At 49.6% G+C, this 23,024-nt stretch overlaps 1 protein-coding gene across 1 annotated transcript in view; it reads left to right on the forward strand.

Moving 5' to 3' along the window:
• The window catches only part of LOC119397116 (serine/threonine-protein kinase LATS1-like), a 136,383-nt gene that overhangs the window by 70,634 nt on the left and 42,725 nt on the right, over nt 1-23,024 (forward strand). The window contains 1 exon segment of the mRNA XM_037664557.2: nt 2,177-2,350. Coding sequence (XP_037520485.2) covers nt 2,177-2,350 — 174 coding nt within the window.

A 23,024-nucleotide genomic window follows, 5' to 3' on the forward strand; every position in this document is an offset into this window, starting at 1 on the left:
GGCTTCGTCGATGCCCTGATTCCACAGTGCCTGCATGACTGCTGATGTCTCCACCGAATCAAATGCCTTCTCATAATCTATGAAGTCTATGTATAGGGGTTGGTTGTATTCCGCGCATTTCTCTATCACCTGATTGATAGTATGAATATGGTCTATTGTTGAGAAGCCTCTACGAAATCCTGCCTGGTCCCTTGGTTGATTGAACTGTAATGTCGTATTAATTCTGTTAGCAATTACTTTTGTAAATAGCTTGTAGACAACGGACAGTAAGCTGATAGGCCTGTAATTTTTCAGGTCCTTGACGTCCCCTTTTTTATGGATCAAGATGATGTTGGCATTCTTCCAAGATTCTGGTATCCTCCCCATCGAGAGACACTTCGTATACAGGGTGGCCAGTTTTTCTAACATAATATCTCCACCGTCCTTCAACAGGTCTGATGTTACCTGATCCTCACCAGCTGCTTTGCCTCTGTGCATTCCCTTTAGGGCTTTCTTTACTTCTCCTGTCGATACTGGTGGGATGTCCGATTCCTCTGGGCTATTACTGCTTCTTACGTTATCATCCTGACTGTCTCGGCTGCTGTACAGATCTCTGTAGAACTCTTCTGCTACCTCAACTATTTTATCCATATTGGTTGTGACCTTGCCTTTCTTGTCCCATAATGCATACATCTGATTTTTGCCTATGCACAGTTTTGTCTTCGTAGCTTTGAGGCTTCTTCCGTTCTTTAGAGCATGCTCAATTCTCTCCATATTATACTTTCTTATGTCAGCTACTTTACGCCTATTGATTAACTTCGAAAGCTCCGCCAGCTCTATGTTGTCTGTTGCATTTGAGGCTTTCATAGCTTGACGTTTCTTAATGAGGTTTTTCGTCTCTTGGGATAGCTTACCAGTGTCCTGTCTAACGACTGTACCCCCGACTTCCACTGCACACTCCTTAATGATACTAGTCAGATTATCATTTATTGCGTCAACGCTAAGGTCGGTTTCCTCGGTTAAAGCCGCATACCTATTCTGAAGTGAAACTCTGAATTCCTGTACTTTCCCTCGCAGTGCTAGTTCATTAATCGGCTTCTTGCGTATCAGTTTCTGCCGTTCCTTCCTCACGTCTAGTTGAATTCTAGATCTTACCATTCTATGGTCACTGCATCGGATCTTGTTAACTACTTCCACGTCCTGTACAATGCCCGGGTGGACGGACATTATGAAGTCTATTTCATTTTTAGTTTCGCCATTAGGACTCCTCCACGTCCACTTACGAGTAGCCCGTTTTCTGTAGAAGGTATTCAAGATCCGTAAATTATTGCGTTCTGCAAACTCTACTAGTAACTCCCCTCTGGCGTTTCTAGAGCCGATGCCATATTCCCCAACTGCATGATCTCCAGCCTGCTTCTTGCCTACCTTTACATTAAAGTTGCCCATCAGTACAGTATACTGTGTCTTTACCTTACTTATTGCTGATTCTACGTCTTCGTAGAAGCATTCAACCAGTTGATCATCATGGCTGGATGTAGGCGCGTAGGCCTGTACGACCTTCAACTTGTACCTCTTATTAAACTTAATTACGATACATATCACCCTCTCATTAATGCTATAGTATTCCTCTATATTACCAGCTATATTTTTATGAATAAGGAACCCAACCCCTAGTTCTCTTCTGTCAGCTAAGCCACGATAGCATAGGACGTGTACGTTCTTCAGCACTGTATAAGCCTCCTGTGGCCTCCTAACCTCACTGAACCCTATTACATCCCATTTAACACCCTCTAATTCCTCGAATAGTACAGCTAGACTCGCCTCACTAGATAAAGTTCTAGCGTTTTACGTAGCCAAATTCAGATTCCAATGGCGGCCTGTCCGGGCCCAGAGATTCTTAGCACCCTCTGCTGCGTCGCAGGTCTGACCGCCGCCTTGGTCAGTTGCTTCACAGCCGCTGGGGACTGAGGGCCGAGGGTTAATTGGTGTATTCATGTGGGAGGTAGTGGCCAAGTACTACACCAGGGTGGCCAATCCTGCTCTGGTGAGGGAGTGCATTGCTGGCTGTGGTTGCCAGTGAGGCTGCACCCCAGGCCTTTTTTTACACAATTCCAGTATTCCAGTTGACCGAGTATCATGTATCATATCGCAATACTATTTCAAGGTGGCTGAGGCTAAGTAGGCATTCCTCTTGCAGGAGAGCACGCACGCCAGGACTCCATGGAGCCAGACAAAAACTGGTCCGAGGATTGCCAGTGCTCACGGAGCAAGCCACTGGAGCGACGACGGAGGAGGGAGCACCAGCGCTGTTTGGCACAGTCCCTGGTGGGCACACCCAACTACATTGCACCTGAGGTGCTAGCGAGGCACGGTGAGTGTCCTACAGGTGGCCGGCCACTTCCACTCTCGTTGTTTGCAAGCTGACAGCTTTGATAAAACGAGTGGGCTTTCAGAAAGTTAGCAATGCAGGATACTTTTAGGGCCTGAAGCGAAGGAAAAGGACATAAATTGTACGGAATCAATCACGTTTTCAAGAGGGTACGGATGTGCATCAGTGTGTTTCAAAAGGGCGATTCATGCGGCAGGCCAGCGTAAGCCTGGGAAGCATAGGCCATCTCCATCGATGTTTGTAGGCATCCTTTCTTGCCATTTTGCCTGTTTATTGTTCAATAAATGATGAAATTTGTGTTTGACAGCCCATTGAGGTGGGCTCAAGTAAAACATGTGATCGCTGAACTGCACGTGATGTAGCAATTCTGCGAAGTTTTCTGTGCTGTAGTTCAGCTCCGGTTTGTAGGCGTTGCTCGGGCTGCATGAGTGCTTGAGTAACTTTGTCATGTGCCAGCTTTGCATGTGATATCTCAGCCATCACGTAGCACGGCGTCTTTGCTTGCACGCACAGTGCTGTTAAGGGGAGATGCGGGTCGAAGACACTTTTTTTTTTTTAATATTCAACCTAGAGCAATGAAACTTGGGGTTTTTGTAGAGATTTGTATGCTGATTTCAAATATATAATTAGTTTTCTTGTAAGTTGCATACTTTTTGTTCTGCACCATGACAAATGTGTAAAACATAGGCCTTTTAGCCCCCTATTTCGATCCTTAAACTTCTATACATTTTGCCAATTAATGGCTCATATTGTTCCATTTGAACTGTAGAGTGCCGAAAACTATCCAGAAAGTGCATAGAAAATATTTGCTAGACGTGAAAAATTCAAAGATGGGAAATCCATCATTGCGCCGACCCCGGTAAATGTTTACTTGCGAATTTTCTAATATGCATAAATAATATTGAGATTTCGGGGAGATAACTGCACTCCTCACACCTTAGAGAAAATTTGGGCAAAATTTAATGCAGATCCGAGCACCAGAAATACCGAAAACAAGAGGGGCACACTGAAAAAGTTGCCAAAAAGTGTGTTTTGAGAAAAATTAATTTTAAAGTTAAAATTGGATGTTTATATATGAAATAGGTAACGAAATCCGATCAAAATTGCACACAAAAGAGGTAAATTGTTCTTCTAGTAGCCACTGCCACTAAAATGAGCCAGCGCCATAAGTTTCTCTTTCAAGCTCTTTCGAGCAGAGTAGCTATTGCGCGAGCTCCCGCTGCCGTAGGTTCTGCTTGCGATCGGTCCGTCACTCGCCACCCCTACGCTGGCCTCCTCGCTCGGAGCAACTAGCCGCAACGTATACGTCATCGAAAGAATGCTTTCGGGGCACTCGCTGTTCTCGCATTGTAGTTCCAGAAACGACGCCTTTGCGTTTGTAAGCTGGGTCCCGGACGCGTATTCCCGAACGGTGACACGTTGGACACACTGCACCGATCACGAGGATGTTAAATGCTGTTATGTCAGCGATCAAGGAAGACTCTTTCTACCGTGATCTTTCTTCGTCGTCGAAGAGTCCGATCTTCTCTTCCACGATATGGTTATGATGGACGCTGTAGTGGAGGGCCACCTGGGGTTGTTAACGACCACCTGGGGGTTTTCGACCACCTGCGGTTTTCGACCACTTGGGGTTCTTTAACGTGCACCTAAATCTAAATACACGGGCCTCGAGCATTTCGCCTCCATCGAAATGTGGCCGCCGCGGCTGCAATTCGCGTGTAATCTTAACGGCGTCTGAAACAACCGCGAAGATTCAAGATGAAACAACCGTGCGGCTTGAGCCGAGCATCCTAATAATTTTTTTGTGTTTTAAAGGGACACTAAAGAGAAACAATGAATCGGCTTAGATCGATAAATTGCGCTCTGAGAACTCTAACGTCGTTAATTTCACCATCATAGGTTTATTAATAAAAGAGAAAATCAAGCTCAAAGTTTCATTTTTAAATTTCGCGCCGAAATCTCCCCGCGTGACGTCAGGGATTTCAAAGTGTATTTATCGTATTTTGGCGTCATTGGCTCAACAAAATTACCCCAAACTTGGTATGTTAAGTCTGTGGCTGCCTCAGAGGACAATGTACTTCACTTTTACCGATTAGGAGCTACATAGTCTCTAGTAGGCGCCGTCAAAACAAGTGATGTCACGGCAAATGGTGCGAAAACTTCAAGGTGGCGTCTCCACCCACATTTTGTTTTCGCGCGTTTTCTCGCTTACTAATTGTCTTCTCGCAGCAAGCGTGGTGTTTTTGGTAGCGTGAAAGAGTACTTTACTAATATTAGAAAAATCGTTTTGCTCTTTAGTGTCCCTTTAAGCCCGATCAAACCAAAATAAAGAAATGAGAGCGCGGGGCAGATAGTTGCACAGATCGTCGCAGCACACTACTGTTATTCACGCTATTGCCACCTATAGCTTCGATTACCTGGCAATTAGTAATAGTAAAAAAAAATTAGGGAGGCCTAAAAAAAGGAAAACAAATGTATGTAATAAAATTGAAAATTCGTTCTGTATCAAACATTCATCGTGAAGAAGTATTGCAACACGATATAGGCGGCACCCCTAATAGTTATGTCAAGTAAGCATGAAGTATTGCCAACTTACTTGTTAATGTAAGACAATAAAAATATTTAGTGCCTATGAAAAATTGACTGAAACGGCTTGCTGGGATGCTCATGAGAAAAACAGGTCATTTGGTATCGCAATGTTTCTCGAATCCCTTTCCTACAACTTTAAGTTGGCACCTAATTATTTCCATAATTATAATGTGTCATGAGTAAAGGGGCACGGGGCGCGTGCCGGACAGCGCAATGCGTCGATGGTGTGCGGGGAATGGAAAAGTACCCGATGGTGTGCACCCCCGCCACGTCGACGCAAGCCATTGGCCGGCGAAAGGCGCGTGCCACGCGACCCAAACTGAGGTGCGGAACCCCAGAGGAACGAGCAGGCATTGTTCGGTGGAGTCGTCGAGGAGCAAGGTGGTGGAAGCCAGCGTATCGTCCGCGACGGGAACGGCAGGGCTGAGTTCTGGAGGCAGCGTTGTGCATGCCCCGGGAGGGTGGCCGTCGACCTCGGGGTCTACCGAGCGAGGCGTCCCGGGCTTGCGGCAGCCTCATCACGCAGTTCTCGTGGCACCTGCAGCACTACCACAGCTCGGCAAGACGACGGCGACCCACCGACAATCACCGGAGAGCCACGTCGACAGTTCGACCCGGTGGCACCAAGGGGAGGCCAGGAGTTAGGCCTAACTGGACGAGACGGATGTTCTCGACGAAGGGCCAGAGGATCGGCGACGAGGAAGACTAGCGACGCGGCGGATCGACGACGACGACCCCAAGACGTCGACAGCAGCTGCGACGACTGGGCAGGGCGTCGATCTTCGCATCGAATTGAGGCGACGGGCAACACGAACCGTAAGAACGTCCGATTCGCGTAGCGAGACCGAGGCGCCATAGTGGCCAGACTTTGGAGTGTGTAGAAGTTAAGCATAGCTTGTAGGCTTTGCGATTTGTTAGAGATTGCGCGCTATAGCGTCACTTTTTCTAACGTTACATTTTTGATGTAAATTTTTGGTGTTAACTTCTTGTTTGCAGTGTTGTGTTATATAAAGTTTGTTTGCAGTGACGCCACGGTCTCCCGGCATGGCTCACTCTCCCAACTCCATCACACATTGCAAGCGCTCCCGAGATACGTGACACAATAAGTGGCGAGCCTGTGCCAGGATTTTTCCAGCGTTTGGCCCAGTTACGTATCGTCGGGGGTTGCAAGGATGGATTGGGAGAAGTTGGCGGCCGTGGCCAAAGACGTAGGGATGGATAAGGAGGAGACGAAGAGGTTTTTTGAGGTCGCTCAGAAGGAGCATGACAAGGAGCTCGCGCTGCAAGAACGGGCACGCGAAGCGGAGTACGAGCGCGAGAAGGAGCGTGCGCGTGAAGAGCACGAGCGCGAAAAGGAACGTGCGCGCGAAGCGCGTGAACAGCACGAGCGCGAGAAGGAGATCCTCGAGCTTAAGCTGAAGCTAGCCGAGGTGAACGCTTGTCCGCGCAGCGACCCTAGTAACGCGAGTACTCCCACGTCAGCGTCGGCCAACTCGCCTATTCCCAGGCCGAGACAAATTTGCCCGCGTAAACTGATGGCGCCCTTCGACGAGCGAAGGGACGACCTCGATGCCTATTTGCATCGTTTTGAGAGAATCGCAGTAGGGCAGGGCTGGGAGAAAAGTGAGTGGGCAAACGCCTTGAGTCTGTGTCTAGTGGGAGAGGCGTTGAGTGTGTTCGGCCGCATGCCAGCACACGAGTCTCTGGACTACGACATTGTAAAAAAGACTTTATTGGAGAGGTTCCGGCTAACAGCCGAGGGTTTCCGGGAAAAGTTCCGAACATGTAGGCCCGAGGATTCAGAAACTGGCAAGCAGTTTGCATGTCGGCTAGCTAACTATTTTGATCGTTGGATAGAGCTGTCCGAGACAGAAAAGACATATGAAGGGGTCCGCGACAGAATGGTTGCTGAGCAATTCCTCAACAGGTGCAGCAAAAACTTAGCGGTATTTTTGAAAGAGAGGAAGCTAAGCACAGTAGAGGAGATGGCAAAGCAAGCGGACCAGTTCGTAGAGGCTCAGGGTCTAAGGAACTTAGAAAAAGGCGACAGAGACGATTACAAGGAAGAAGAGAGCAACAGTGAGGCCCCAAGGGGTAAACAAAGGGCACAGCAGCGGTGTTTCTTGTGCAATCGACTAGGGCATATAGCTATGAACTGCCGCACGAGTGCTAGTCAACAAGAATCCCACGTTACCTGCCAATTGTGTCAGAAAAGAGAGCACAAAGCGAACGAGTGTAGGAATAGACCGGTAGAGCATACTGCGTGTGCAGTGAAGTCAGAAGAGACGGAAGAGGTAGTGAGTGCAGTGCTAGATAGGTCGGAAGGTGTTAATATGCCAGTTGTGGAGGGTGAAGTAAACGGCAAACGGGTAATGGTGCTGAGGGACTCAGGAGCGGATACTGTGTTAGTGAGGAGAAGTCTGGTGAATGAAAAGGATTTCACGGGGAGAATAGGCACAGTGGTCTTTGTAGATGGATCCAAGAAGGAGTTACCCGAGGCGAAAATAAGGTTAGATACTCCTTATTTCGTAGGTGTACTCACAGCGAAGTGTATGGAAGATCCCATCTATGATGTGATCTTGGGAAATAGGCCAGGGGTAAGAAGGGTGGATTACCCAGTACAACGTGAGAAATATGCTAAACAAAGGAGACAGGTAACTGAGGTAACTGGAAGCCCCGAGAGCACTGAAGCTAGTAGAGGAAGTGGGAATAGCGAGGCACGAGGCAAGAATAGAGTGCCAATGTTGGAGTGTGTAGGTGTAACCTCTGAGGAGTTCTCAAATGAACAAAGGAGGGACAGAACTCTGAGGCACGCGATAGATAGAATTGGCCGTAAACCAACAAGAGAGGGATGTAGAGACGGAGTGTCCTACGAATCAGTCAATGAGTTGATTTTCCGTAAGTTTTGGAAAAGAGGGACACTAATTAGACAACTGATGGTGCCAGCATGTTAGACGGGCCATTTTAGAGCATTGGTATGCGAATGGGTTCAGAGATACACAGAACCTCCGTAGGGAAGTGACGAAGGAGGCATTTTGGCCAGGCATACAGAAAGATGTCAAGCACTTTGTGAATAGTCACCAATGAAGCGACCGATTGTGACATTGTGTAATCTCTTTAGTGTTCTGGACAATGAACATGTGGTTTGTAAAACCAATGATAGTGGTGTTGTATGAACTATGTGCGGTGAAGTAAATTGTGAGTGAAAGTGCGCGACAAAGTGGGGAAGTGAAGGTGTGCATAAGTCAAGCAAGGAAAGAGGAGCACAAGCTACAAGACACTATCAGAAGAGCAGAGGGCCATAACCATAAGGAGGAGCACAGAAGCAGTTTTTTAAGAAAAAACTCTTAAAAGGGGGCCCAATGTCATGAGTAAAGGGGCACGGGGCGCGTGCCGGACAGCGCAATGCGTCGATGGTGTGCGGGGAATGGAAAAGTACCCGATGGTGTGCACCCCCGCCACGTCGACGCAAGCCATTGGCCGGCGAAAGGCGCGTGCCACGCGACCCGAACTGAGGTGCGGAACCCCAGAGGAACGAGCAGGCATTGTTCGGTGGAGTCGTCGAGGAGCAAGGTGGTGGAAGCCAGCGTCGCGTCCGCGACGGGAACGGCAGGGCTGAGTTCTGGAGGCAGCGTTGTGCATGCCCCGGGAGGGTGGCCGTCGACCTCGGGGTCTACCGAGCGAGGCGTCCCGGGCTTGCGGCAGCCTCATCACGCAGTTCTCGTGGCACCTGCAGCACTACCACAGCTCGGCAAGACGACGGCGACCCACCGACAATCACCGGAGAGCCACGTCGACAGTTCGACCCGGTGGCACCAAGGGGAGGCCAGGAGTTAGGCCTAACTGGACGAGACGGATGTTCTCGGCGAAGGGCCGGAGGATCGGCGACGAGGAAGACTAGCGATGCGGCGGATCGACGACGACGACGACCCCCCACGACGTCGACAGCAGCTGCGACGACTGGGCAGGGCGTCGATCTTCGCATCGAATCGAGGCGACGGGCAACACGAACCGTAAGAACGTTCGATTCGCGTAGCGAGACCGAGGCGCCATAGTGGCCAGACTTTGGAATGTGTAGAAGTTAAGCATAGCTTGTAGGCTTTGCGATTTGTTAGAGATTGCGCGCTATAGCGTCACTTTTTCTAACGTTACATTTTTTATGTAAATTTTTGGTGTTAACTTCTTGTTTGCAGTGTTGTGTTATATAAAGTTTGTTTGCAGTGACGCCACGGTCTCCCGGCATGGCTCACTCTCCCAACTCCATCACACATTGCAAGCGCTCCCGAGATACGTGACATAATGCAAGCTCAATTTTGCTGTTTTGCTTAGCAATAAGCAGGATGTTTGGTACTGTATACTCAGTGTGCGCCCACATAATCACATACTTGCTTTCAAGATCGCCTTGACAGAACAGTAAACTCAAGTGAAATATAAATGCGTAAACGATAGCAGAAATAAAGCAGACATTTCAGAGTAAGAATAAAGCAGAGAGCTTATTTTGGCAGCATGTTACAAGAGGCATACTGCTGTGACCAGACCACAAAAAAGCAGTTCAGAGCCCTAGGTAATGTACGGGACGCAAAAGAATTACAACTAAGAAAGCACTTGTGCTAACAATCAAATTACGATTTCAAAAACTCTTTGAATAAAGAAAGCAGGAACATAATATTAATAATAGGTAGGGTTTAACGTCCCAAAGCCACGGTACGATTATGAGGGACGCCACAGTGGAGGGCTCCGGAAATTTCGACTACCTGGAGTTCTTTAACGTGCACCTAAATTGAAGTACATGGGCCTCGAGTATTTTCGACTCCATCGCAAATTCGACCGCTGCGGCCAGGATTCAATCGACAGCAGGAAAAAAAAGATAGGGTACACAAACATATCTTCTGCTAGGTAAACGCTTCATCTATTAGATCTAGCATCAGCACAAGTGGTGCTATAGTTAGGATCCTATTTGCACATAAGTCAATCGCATGTAAGTCTAACTTACATACACATAAAAATCCTTCAAATCGCTGATGTGTAAACTCCACGAGACGCAAAGCAACCGTATGCTTCAGATTTCGTAATGGAGCACCACGGAGGGGAGCGGCATCAGAATTTGCGCGATAATCACTCCACACATTGTGGTACGCGGCGCTAGACTGGGGGTAAGGGTAAGTATTATGGCACTGGCACACGAAAAAAGAAAAAAAATCGAGAAAAGAAAGGCACGTGAGCTAAGCATAGACGTTCGCGCGCTTGTTCTGTCGAGACTAAGCGAGCACTGTCATGTTGCTGTGCTACACCAAAAGGGACGCGCACACGTCATCACCTGCCCTCACTAGTGGACTCTGGCGGAAAAATAAAATTGTCACTGCGCTTAGTTTTATTCAGGTGGTTTATAGGCACCAGTACCAGCTTGAGAAGCGGTGTTGAGCCAGCGATTATTGTTTCGTACGGTGGTGTTTCTATAGGAGTATCTTGTATCTTAGGATACACGATACATTATTGAATGTATCGGAAATACAGATATAGATACTCGTTTTGCGAGACTTATCGCGATACAAATACGAGATACCCAAAGAGTATCTAAGATAGTTGTAGTGTTTGCGATGGAAAGGCACCGAGCACCTGTGGTGCTCCGAAAAGGAACAACACACACACAGTTCCACACCATGCCCAACTTACCCTCGGCTGTAGCGAGGGTGTTTATATATATCAAATGGCGGCGCCCCCTGGCGCCATACAACAGAACAAAGCATATTACAATATACAACATTTCTCCTCCCCTTAACAAAAGAATTACGCTATGTAGTCTTCCAGGTACTGTGGACGCCGGCGCTCTCGCTGAGGCCGTGCCGATCGGTGTAGTGGTTGATGTCGTGACGTGAGGGACGACGATCGTTGGCGGGACTCTGATGACTCCACGTCTTGCCGAAGCTGCACATCTTGAGTGTCTCGAGGTACCTGCAGACTTACAGGCGGTGACACAGTGGGTGGCACAGGAGGTGGCAACGAAGGTGGCACACTGTCTGTTTGGGGTATCGGTATCGGATAATCGTACCGTTGTGGTGACTGTGTTGGGGGCTCTTTCAGTGTGCTCTTGGAGAGCTTTGATGCATGCCAGGTGGTGCTGTCATTCAGACGATAAGTGTTACGGGCTACCTTGGAATAAATTACCCTAGGGCGTGAATACTGGGAGGACGCTTTTCCTTGTCCTTTCTGATGCACCCGTACTTGGTCACCAGGTTGAAAGGAATTGTGGTAGGCAGGACGTCTGCGATTAGCATCCTCCTGCATTTTACGCTGATAGCATTCAACACGCTGACGCAGTTCCTGGTACTCGTTATGTGGGTTCTCATGAAAACTGTGCGCGGAGAAACCTACAATATACAAACGCGTTCGCGGTTGGCGACCACGCAGCAAGTAAAACGGAGACAACTTAGTTGCAGTGTGCGGAATGGTTCGATATATTGCGACGTAGTCGAGAACAGTCCTTTTTAGAGGCTTTTGTTCCTGAAGGGCACACTGAATGAATGACTTGAGAACGTGGTTAAACCGCTCAACCTGCCCGTTAGATTGAGGGAAATAAAGTGATGATCTGATGTGCTTGATTCCCTCGGTAGTGAGATACGTTTCGAATTCCACGGAGGTGAACTGGGGGCCATTATCAGTGACGATTTCCTCGGGCAGTCCCTCTCTGGAAAAAACTGAGGTTAAAAAGCCTATTAGAGATTGACTCGTTACACATGATGTGAACATCACCTCGGGCCACTTCGAGTAGTAGTCTACCATGACTGTGGCGTACCGACAGTCTTGAGGGGCTGAATGAAATGGACCCATTATGTCTACAGCCACCTTCACCCAGGGTCGGGGAGGGTATTCGGTCGGCTCTATGGGCCCCTGTTGACTTTTGGCCGACTTGTCAGCACTGTTGCAAATTTGACAGTCGCTTACATACTGCTCAACATGTTTGCGAAAAGCTGGCCACCAGTATGTGCAGCGAATCAGGTCTTGCATTCTCACTATGCCGGGGTGTCCTGCATGCGCGAGAGCGAGCGCTTGTTTCTGTAGTTGGCTGGGAAGGACAACTTGGTCCCCTCTCAGTAGGATGCTATCTACCACCGAAAGTTCGCTTCTGACCTCATAGTATGGATGAAGTTCTTTAGGAAGTTGCTTCCTTGCGGGCCAACTATTTATCGTATATTCCATGACTTGTCTCAGAGCTGTGTTACAGGTCATGGCCTGTTGTACTTCAAGCTTGGATATCATGGCCTCAACCTGGACGACTACTTCCTCCTCAAAAGCAAAGGAGGGTTCAGAAGTGTCAAGGGGGTTGCGAGAGAGGGCATCTGCTATCTTATTCTGCTCGCCTTTGCGGTACTGGACGGTGAATGTGTAGTTGAGAAGACAAGCTGTCCACCTACCTATTCTCAGTGGTTTCCTCCCAGAGCCCTTTTCAGACAAAAGAGTAGCCAGTGCCTGGTGGTCCGTCAAAAGTGTGAACTTTCTTCCCCAGAGGTAGACATGCCACTTTTCGCAAGCCCATAAACAAGCCAAAGCTTCCTTTTCGCCAGTGGAGTACCTGCGTTCAGCTGGAGAAAGAGAACGAGAAGCAAACTGAATAGTTCGAGTGTTTTCTCCATCGGTCTGTTGCAAAACAGCACCAAGCCCGTAATCCGAGGCATCTGTGGACACCACAATAGGAAGAGTTGGGTCAAACAGTGATAAAATGGGCGCATCACGGAGGTACTTTTTTACCTGCTGAAAACTATTTTCAGCAGCCACATCCCAGTTGAATGGGACATCTTTACGCAGCAACTGACGAAGTGGCTCCACTACGTGGGCCATGTGTGGCACAAACTTGGAATAATATTCCGTCAACCCAAGAAAAGAGCGCAGTTGGGTAGGATTGGAAGGGCGGCTAAAGGTCTCAACCTGCTGAACGTTCTTCTCAAGGGGGGATATGCCCTGAGCGGAAATCTTGTGTCCTATGAATGACAGTTCTTGGACATCAAAGACGCACTTGTCATTTAGCTTTAACCCTGAGGAAGCAATCCGAGTGAGAACTTTTCCCAGATTGTCATCATGTTCCTTTTGCGTGCTACCGAAAACAATGATGTCGTCAATGTAAAATTTGACACCAGAACAGCCCGACAGAATTTGGTGCATGAGTTGTTGAAACGCAGAAGGAGCGGAAGCGAGCCCAAAACACACTCGCTTAAAACGGAAAAGGCCCTCATGCGTTACAAAGGTCGTCAAGTTGCGACTGTCCTCATGTAGTGTTACCTGGTGATAGGCTGAGGCGAGATCTAGCTTTGAAAACCATTTAGCACCCTGAAGAGACTGCAGCAGGTCTTCTGCATGAGGCAACGGGAAGCTATCAACAATGATGGCCTGATTAGGTGCGCGCAGATCCACACACATTCGAATGGCTCCGTTCTGTTTGCGAACAACAACAATGGGAGACACCCATTCTGACGCCGAGACGCGCTCTATGACGTCTTGTCGTAATAAGTTCGCTATTTCCTGTTTGACTGGTTCGCGCAATGTGAGAGGCAGCCGCCTGAGCTTTAAGCGTTGTGGTGAGACTTCAGGACGTACCCTGACCTGATGGGTGACACCATGTATGAGGCCAAGGCCGGGAGTAAACAAGTGTTCAAAATGATTGAATCTGTTTGGTAGGTGGCCCACCGTACCTGATGTGATGTTTTGCGATGTGTTAGATGGCACTCGTGGCAACTCACGGGGAGGCGAGGCCGGTGCGCCCGCAGAAAACTCGGGATTCACTGGAATTGGCTGTGTGCTGGTGCCGCAGCATTGAAGGCTGTCGCCTGCAAGAATCATATTAAGTTTGTGGGTTGCATCAATACCAAGAAGAGATCGTCCATTGCTTACAACGTAGAACAGTATCTCAGTAGTGCAATTTCGGAACGTTATCAGAGCTTGAAAACACCCGAGAAGTGGAACGATAGTCCCTGAATAATCTTTCAGTTTTTTAGGTGGAGCTACCAGTCTGCAATCAGAACCTGACGGTTGGACAAAATAACGCGTAAACAATTCTTTAGACAGAATGGAAACTGACGAGCCAGTGTCTACAAATAAAGATAAAGGCTTTCCATTCACCTCAACATCGGCGTAAAATCCCGGTGTGCGGAGGTCCGGTTGGGTGTCTGACAGGGTCATAGACTCGGCGTGATCCGAATGCCTAGGCCTGGAGAAACTGGAGGCTGGCTGATGCCATGCTGGTGGTGACCGCGCGAAGGGTCTGCTGCGACACACAGTGGCAAAATGTCCCCTCTTGGAACACTGGTAGCAAACCTTGCCGCGCGCGGGGCAGTTCTGAGTAGGAGCATGCTGATAGCCACAGTTGGGGCAGCCAGTTGCAGACTGGGGTGGCCGGTTGTAATGCTGACACGTCGACGAAGGTGCAGCGAGTTGCCAAGGGCGAGGCTCGGTAGAAGGTGTGACAACCCGCGGCAAAGGACGGCGCTGCGCCGAACTTTGATGTGGCGCTGTGTTTAGCTGTACAAGCGCTTCAGGCTCGTATTCTTTGAGGCGACGCTGGACAAGGTCGGCATCGTTGATGATCTTCACGACCTTCTCAAACGTAAGCGTGGCCTCCTCAACAAGCAACCGTTCCCGTAGTCGCGTAGAAGTTAATCCAATGAGTAATTGTTCGAGCAGCATCTGGTCCTTCAGTTCACCGAAGTCGCACTGGTTAGCTGTATCTTGCAATTCGAAGAGAAAATCCTGGGGTGGAGACTCGCCTTGCGTGAGGTTCCGAAACGAGAGTCTGGCTGTGGCTACTGCCTCTGGAGGGCTGAACTTGGCCGTTAGCGTTTGCACTAATGAGGAGTAGGCGTCTTTGGTTGATCCCGGCGTTTCCGATGCCGCGGCGAGTGCAACCCGTGCCTGCCTCTGACCTTCGGCTCCAAGCAGTGTTTTCAGCAGTGCGGCTTTGCGTTCCGCGGAAAAACATTCGCCGTCAGCGGCAAGCAAATAAGTTTCAAAATCTTCAAGCCACCGCGTCCACGGTACTGTTGGTGTTCCCGGATGGTTCCAAAACCCGGGCGGCTTTCCTATCAAGTCGGCCATATCGCAGCTGTGTGGCGTTATGTTATCACCTGGCGTTTCGCTGACCTTCCTGGGGGCGGTGGCTCGCTATCTGCGGCGCGATAAGCGGCGATGCGCTAAGAGCGAGGGCTGCCGAAGAGCGAGGGCGCGATGCAAGCGGACCGAAAGGGTATCGCCGCATCTGGTGTTGCCGATGATTTGCTTCATGGCTGCTGGTTGCCGTTGGCGAGCGGCGGAGGGTGGAAGGCTTTCAAAACGCATGTCGACTGCGCCATTGTAGTGTTTGCGATGGAAAGGCACCGAGCACCTGTGGTGCTCCGAAAAGGAATGACACACACACAGTTCCACACCACGCCCAACTTACCCTCGGCTGTAGCGAGGGTGTTTATATATATCAAATGGCGGCGCCCCCTGGCGCCATACAACAGAACAAAGCATATTACAATATACAACAATGGTATCTAAGATACATGTATCTTCGATACTGCCCAGCACTGTATAATACTGCTATTGGCCGCGAGATCGAGCAGAGTCGCAACCTGGCGGCTCCTGACTGAACCGCACCTAGTGTGGATTGCTCCAAGCGTCGTCTGCTAGCCACGTTGTGTTTGCATGTGCGCGTACGTCATGCAGGACCTCAAAAGGCGGTTTGTTCCGTGCGTTAGTGCAACTTTAACCGCTCATACGTAAGCCTAACATGATGTAAAGAAGCATTTGGCCTTGATCGGCTGTATATGTACTGTAACAAGATCAGTGAGTGCATTTGTCGGGACTGCTGTGTGTGGTCTTCGTACCCTCTGTTCACGAGAGTCATATCAGTGTAGGTGCCGCTCTGTGGTTCAAGGGCATTGCAAAGTGCACTTGGCGTTGTCCTAAAGCATTAAATCTCTTGTGAATATAGCCTTTTATTGGCTCGGTGGTAAAAAAAAAAGGCTGTCATGCACTTGCGCATTGTGGTTAGATGTATAACTTCGGGACTGTCGTTTACAGGTTACGCGACAAGCTTGAGTTGTGTATAGTCCTGGTCCCACTACGCAGAAATATTTCTGTCAAGTCACGTCCGACACTTCGGTACTTAAATTGTCCCCTAAAAAGAACAGAAAATAGAATAACACGGAAATCGCAAAACTTAGTCGCTTTGTGGCGAAATTTATATGTACCCGTGTACTTAGATTAAGGTACGCGTTAAAGAGACCTGATGGTCAAAATTAATATAAATGGCGTACTTTACATTTATGTCATAGTAATTTGATTGGAAGCCACATCTTTTTTTTTCTTTACATTATCTTGAGCGTTTGTGTTGTGTTGTAATAGATTGGCGGAAAGCCGCGGACATTATTCGCGTGAAAAAATGTACTTTGGTCCTGTGAAATAACTGGGCCTTTGTTCCATTACTGTCGTGCAAGTGATCAATCGAAGAAAGTTTCGTGCTGTACAGTTACCTTTGTGTACCGTTACTGGAATAAAAACAAGCGTGTGCGTGTTAAACGCTTCTGTAGCGCTAAAGCGCTGTCAGCCACATAGCTTTCCTCAGTAAAGCTATCAACTGTCCTACATTGGAGAACAGAATAAGAAATGCGGATGAATATTTGAACACGCCGTGTACAAAGTGCTATTTGAACTCATCGTGCAGGAATATGGGCTTTCTTTTTGTTGCGGGGTATCCAGATCAACAAGAAGTAAATACTTAATTCAGTCGCTCTACAGCAGTGCATAGTAGATAGAACAGAAGTTGAACATGTACAAATAAAACAAGAAAACGTCATCCATTGCGAAAACACCGACTGTTGCCGAAGGTGAGCAACCCGTTCGTTAGCCGAATGCGCTTCTCTCACAAGTAATAGTAATGTTCGGCGCGCTTCGTGCATTATTTAGGGAATGAAGAGCACACGTACTACCAGAAAGCTGCAGTAAACGCAATTTGTTTGCCGGAAATCGGATGAAATCGCTCACAACGAAGCGCTGTTTTGTGCGTCTGTATACGCGCCGACAACCGCCTATCCACACTAGAGCGGCGATGGTGCTGCCACCTCTAGCCCAATCTCGCGGCGAATAGTGCGGCAGGCAGGTGTCGAAACCTCGGAGAGCACTAGCAGAACATGTCCATGGCTGAGGGCAGCTATGCACTGCGGTGAGTATAGCGGTGCCCCACATTTTGAAATGGGATCGGTAAACGGGTTGACCCCTTCGGCCAAGATTGAAAGGCTGGGTTGTGTCAGCTGGCCCTCGATTGCCTTCTCAACAAAGGAAGTGCATTTCTTGGACAAGATGTCACCACTTTGAAATTTCGGTGAGCAGTGGTTGTATGTTACCAAGTGTTATCAGCCCTTTTTTTCTTTTTATCCATCCACCTTGTACTCCTTCACAGTCCTTGTACGGGGCCAACGATTGCATTACAGTGGAACCCACTTATAACGATCCCAGATATAACAATCTATCGGTTATAACGACCATACTTCAGTGCACTTACGTTTTTCCTATGCTACCAGTTGAAATTGCGTCCACATATAGCAAACACTTTTCAAAGCCTCCTGCTTTTAAAATGAACACTTCAGACACGGTCGCGGTAAAAATGTAGTGCATACGAAGTGAAAAAAAGTTAAAACAGGCCTTCAAGCATGAGGGCCATGTGCCCCGCTCCAGTTTAATCGCGATGAAGATACCCTAGATCGGCGAGCACCGCATGCTGATTTCGGGCGCTGCGAGCGAGGTCGCTCACTTTCCTGGCATTTCTTCGGTGGCAGAATGGCAGTGACGAATAAAAAAAATGTCACAGTTTTACCACGCAGGCGAAGCATTGAATGCGATAGCAACAAATTGTAGTGTTATACAAAGTGAGGCTGGCAGCTAACTGTTTTGTATCCGATCTCGCGTAACTACAAACGCTGGTGTAAGAAAATACGGCTGCTCCAGGGAGAGATGCTCTTCGCATAGTCACTTCACGTTGAGAGTGCAGCACGTAGAAGGGTATACACAATTTTATTTTCGATTCATGGGCGCCGCCATCTTGGGCTGATAAACGATTGTTTTGCCGGTTTTCTATGTCGTAATATGAAATGATCATGGCCATGAAATGTTGAATGTACCGGCCCAAGCGTTTTCGTGCATGCTAGTCCACCGTAGCACTGTTTGTTTATTTGATACGGACACAAAACTGCAACGCTATCAGTCCAAGATGGCGGCGCTTGAGCGCGTCCGGTAAGTGGTGTATACGAGCCGCCCGCTGTGATGGCTGTCGAGATAACGCGCGCGCCAGTGACTGCGACCGCGCCTTTAGATTCAAAGTTCAAAGTTGCTGCTCGCGCGATGACGCTCCCCCGCATACCACGTCTTTGCGGCATATAAGGCTCGTTAAAGACAGGCGGGTTGTTTCCTGTCTGCTTTGACGGCAGGCCTCCCGAGCAGGGTGATGTTATCGCATGCATCCTCCGAGCGACGGAAATAGGCCGGCTTGTTTGATCTCTGCTTCGGCCGCGTTTGTCGCCCCGGCTCGCGCGCTTTTACCCGCGGTAGAACGTACGATGCGCGGGGGGATCTTATCAATTTCTACTTCATACGGGAGGGACATGAAGGCGACAGCGACGGCAAAAACCCATCGAGACTGACCATATACTTGCTATCGCAATAAAAGAAAGAAATAACAGGCAGCATGAAGCCTTGTGGTCGGCTTTCGCACGGCAACCTTTTCTGGCGCCGTTCTCTGTAGCTACGATCGCCTACGAGGAACCTATGCCTTGGAATGCAAGAAGCCATAAAATGCAATAAGCAAAGACGGCGATAACTTTTCGGCACCTAAAAGTTCACTGCGCCAACGCCACAATGTGCCGCAAAATTTCTTTCGTCTTTTCAGTCACGGCAGAGACCGGCCAATCAATGATTACGACTTCCGTGCGATTACGGCGATGCCTTCATGGAGAAGCATCAGAGGAAAGCAAAGGCGATGTGGCGGCCGGCGATGAACGTGCCATTATGACTTATCACCGAAAACCTTATCCCAGTCATCTGCAGCTGTCGGCTCGGCTGCACGTGTGGCGTACACTGTTCAGATTGACAGCGGTACTAGCAGTACAAGTGCGCGATGCTGCCTTGCGAGATAAAGTGCGCGTCGCTTTGTTGAAAGGAAAGTAGCTTGCTGGTGTTGAGCGGCACGGGCACGGAGAAACGTCGATGCACTTACAGCGAGAGTGTACTGCATGTTTATTAGGCGACAACACAATGCGCCCCGCGCCTGTCGTGCAGGACAGTCAGAGCATCGCGGAGACGTAGAGTGCGTGTTGCTTGCAAAATGCTTGTCTTCGCCACGTTGAACGAACAGGCTACTCGCCGCACCCGTGCACTGTAAAAGTGAAGCGAGCACAAAGCGCGCGCATTTGTGCGTAATACAGCAAGCGGTCCGGCAATGATGGCGTGAGCTGAGTAGGTGACGCGCTGCACGCAACTAGCCAGGGATGATCGGCTCCACGTGGCGGTGCCACGGTTCAGTGAAACGGTGTCGGTTCACTTCAAAGGCAGTTTAATTCACTCGTGCACGTGGCGGGTGTCGCTTCACAAGGTGAAAAGGCCTAACTTCTCACCGGTGGGGTTTCAATAAAAATGCGCCAAAAAAAAAAAAGGCTGCTTGGTTGCTAGTGCACGTTTTTAAAGGGCCCCAAACCACCCAGCGGTCGAAATTTAGTTGAGGTGAGGAAGTTGTGCTCGAGTTTACAACGAACACGTAGCCGTGAGAATTTTTCAAAACGGTGCCGTAATAGCGGAGTTACACGCGTTTGATGATCAAAACGAGACAATCGCTTCTTTCCCTCTTTCCTACGCTACCCTCTTCCAAAACCGCTTTGCCCTCCTCAGTTGAGTGCCCCTCCTCATCTCGCGTGGCATACGTCACCGCTGACGCGCTGTTCGAGACAGCGTCTACTTCCGGTTGCCGCGACTCCAACGCTCCAGCTCGCCGTCAACTCTGTGTGGTATCTGGGTGCACTGTTCGTTGACTAACCGCTGTTGCTGCCGTGCCGGCCCGTGCCCCTACGAATCGTGCCGGTATGGACCCTGTGTTGCGTGCACGCCTTCAAAGGATCGCCAACGTGATGGACCCGTACGGGGGCACGCCGTGCCAGACCACCTCGGCTCGAGATGAGGAGCCGAGCTCGAGTTCACGGAGCTCATCAAACCGCAAGGCGTGGATATGTAATTACGCTAGCGACTTGGCGGTTGCGTTAAGGCCCGCTCACGATAGCGGCACGGCAGCTCGCCGTTTGACGTTCTCAGGCTGCCGTGCGCAAGCGATTTCGTTCGCGCACGTCAGCCGTTCTTTGCCGTTCGCAGAATAGGTCCGAGACCCATTTTCGTACCGTTCTCCGTCTGCCACAGAGCGACATGGCCAATCAGTGACAGAGGAGCGGTTACCATGACTACGGTGCGCCGCGTCGTCTGCTTTCGGCTCTCCGCGTCGTGTGTGTCTGTCGCGGGACGCTTCGAGCTGCTTGCTTTTTTTTTTCCGCGCTTTTCACGCTGAAAGTGTGGATGTCGTCTGTGTCGTTGCCAGGCATGGTTCCAGCAGTCAATAAAGCGTTTTAGTCTGTCCGGCATTAAAGAAAGCGTCGCGTAAAACCAAATAAAATGTCCCCAAGCTGGCGCCAGGTCAAGTGGCGCCAGCTATGGAGGATTAGAAACAACTAACAAACGCGTAATCTATGTCCTCCGAGCATTCGGAAGCGCCCTTCTCGACTCGCTAAGCCTACAGCATCGATTATTTGAGTATGGCTCTCTAAAACGGGGCTGAATCGGTACGAATACTTTGCTGTCGAAGCTTAAGGACATGAATCTAAAGCAAATGGAAGCATCAGTTCGGAGCTTACACGCTACAGAGCGCACTGCGGCCACTTGATAGATTCGAGGTGGACGACAACCGCTTTTGGCACTGCGGCCATGTTTTTCGGAGGCTTGCCGGTGTAGCTTGCCGTGCAAGTTGGGCAGCTGTAGCGCGTGCGGCGACGGCCGACGTTCTGCAGCACCGCGCCGTTGCAGCAGGCTTGCCGCTAGCGTGAGGGGGCCCAACGGGCCGCAGATGTCGATTCGCAAGCGGCAACACGACCAAGAATAGCAAGGTGCGCGCGAACAGCTGTTTGCAGAGTAACCGGAAGTCGTCGATTGTCGTTCGGCCACCAATTGCAAGCATCGAAAGTGATAACGTCATCGAGTTTCACTGGTGATGTCACACATGTCAGTGGCGGGAATGGCAGGGACCGGAAAGGAGAAGCTATTGTTTTTTCGAAATTGTGGCGCGCCCGCGACCTGTAGCGCTGCGGCGTGTGGCATCGTTGATCGCGACGGCATCTCTTGACGGGCACAAGAGATGCCGTCGTGATCAACGATGCCACGGCAGGAAACGTGCGCGGAACCACCGAGACGTCAGCATCAGAGTCCACTTTGAGGATGTGAGGGTGCTCATTGACACCAACGTTTTTAGATTACTTCAGTTGGCAAAGACCGCGGCCTTCCAGTGGCGCGGGGCGGCTTGCCGTGATCGCCAACCAGGCGGGGGCGCTGCGGTCGCATTAGGATTGGTCTCGGCGCGTCATCTGCTACTGCGCTGCTGATTGAAAGGGGCCAACAAGCAACTACCACAGAAGTTAACTCGATGTGGTAGTCGCTTTCATTTCACTTAGGTTGAGTGAAATGCGCGTTTTAGTTGTATCTCAGCATTATAACAAGAAACAGCATGTAAGACAGGGCAAGAAAAAAAAAAGTTAAAGATAAGACAAACACTGCACAGTGCGCTTACCTTCATTCTGTTTCCCGTTGTAACCGGCTTTAATTTTTCGCCCGTATATGCGCAAATCATCCCAGGCTACCGTAATGCTCAATCATTCCAACCTCACCTGAACACGTATTACACCAGCTGCTGAAAACCGTACCAAATCAAAAACCAGCAAGGAAGCCAGAAAAACACGTCTTGTCATTTTCATTCGATTTCGTGAAACAGAATGCAACAGGTACATTATCTGCAGTGACGTACAGTAGAACCCCACTGTTACGTTCCTCACTGCTGCGTTTTCCCGGCTGTTACGTCGTTTTCCGCCGGTCCCGGCATAGCTCCCATAGGATACAATGTATTGGGAACCCCACTGTTACGTCGTAACTGTCGGACCGTTCCCGTATGATACGTCGCGAAGTGCGCTTGGAGCCGACCGAGTGACTACCGAAGAAAGCGGTCATTGGTGTGTTTTCACGCAGCTTGGCCTGGTTTGACCGTAACATTAGCCGCATGAGAGGTGCAAGCAACAGGATCTTTCGATGAATGCAAACAAATGCATCGCCTTCGAGATTCGTACTGCAAAGATGGCGTCTATGATGTGTTGCTCGCGAAAGCAAGGCCTTCGTACAGCGCCCCTTGCGGCAACGGTGCACTTTGGGGACCGGTTTCCAAGGCCGCTTTCCACACCTCCCCATTCTAGCCACCCTACCTGCGCTGCTATCGCCGCCATTCTGTCGAATGCGTCTGCGGTAAAGCGTTTCGCGCGTGCGTTCATTTTAATTTTGAGACTTGCTTTATTTTATGCTCTGCTGTCTCAAAAGATCTGAGTTAAATGGTGCCAACGGTGCCCTCACAGCCAGCGCCGAAGGCCGCGCCGACGACAACGAAACGCGGTAGATACTGTCAACTGCCGATTTTCCGGACATGCTCGAAAATTCGGACGCTTTCGCGGCACCGTGAGCAGCCCCATAGACGTCAATGGTCAAGAACGTTGGAAATTTCGGACGCTATAACTCTTCAGCGTCCGATTTTTCGGACTTTCTGTCCAAATTGCAGGTCCGAAAGGCAATAATTGAAGCCCCCGCCTCTGCCGCGTCTATCATCACGTAGGTTCGAACCAGCGCTTTCGCGAGTCGACCTGTTTGCGACAGTAGCAGAGTCCGAAAGTCAGCTTTGTCGCGATGCCGAAGTGTCACGGGGTGAAGCGGATTGGAAATTCAAAGGGGCCGCTATCACGGCGCCGTGCGGCGATGT

Source organism: Rhipicephalus sanguineus, chromosome 6 (genome assembly GCF_013339695.2).
Source record: "Rhipicephalus sanguineus isolate Rsan-2018 chromosome 6, BIME_Rsan_1.4, whole genome shotgun sequence".
Lineage (NCBI taxonomy): Eukaryota > Metazoa > Arthropoda > Arachnida > Ixodida > Ixodidae > Rhipicephalus > Rhipicephalus sanguineus.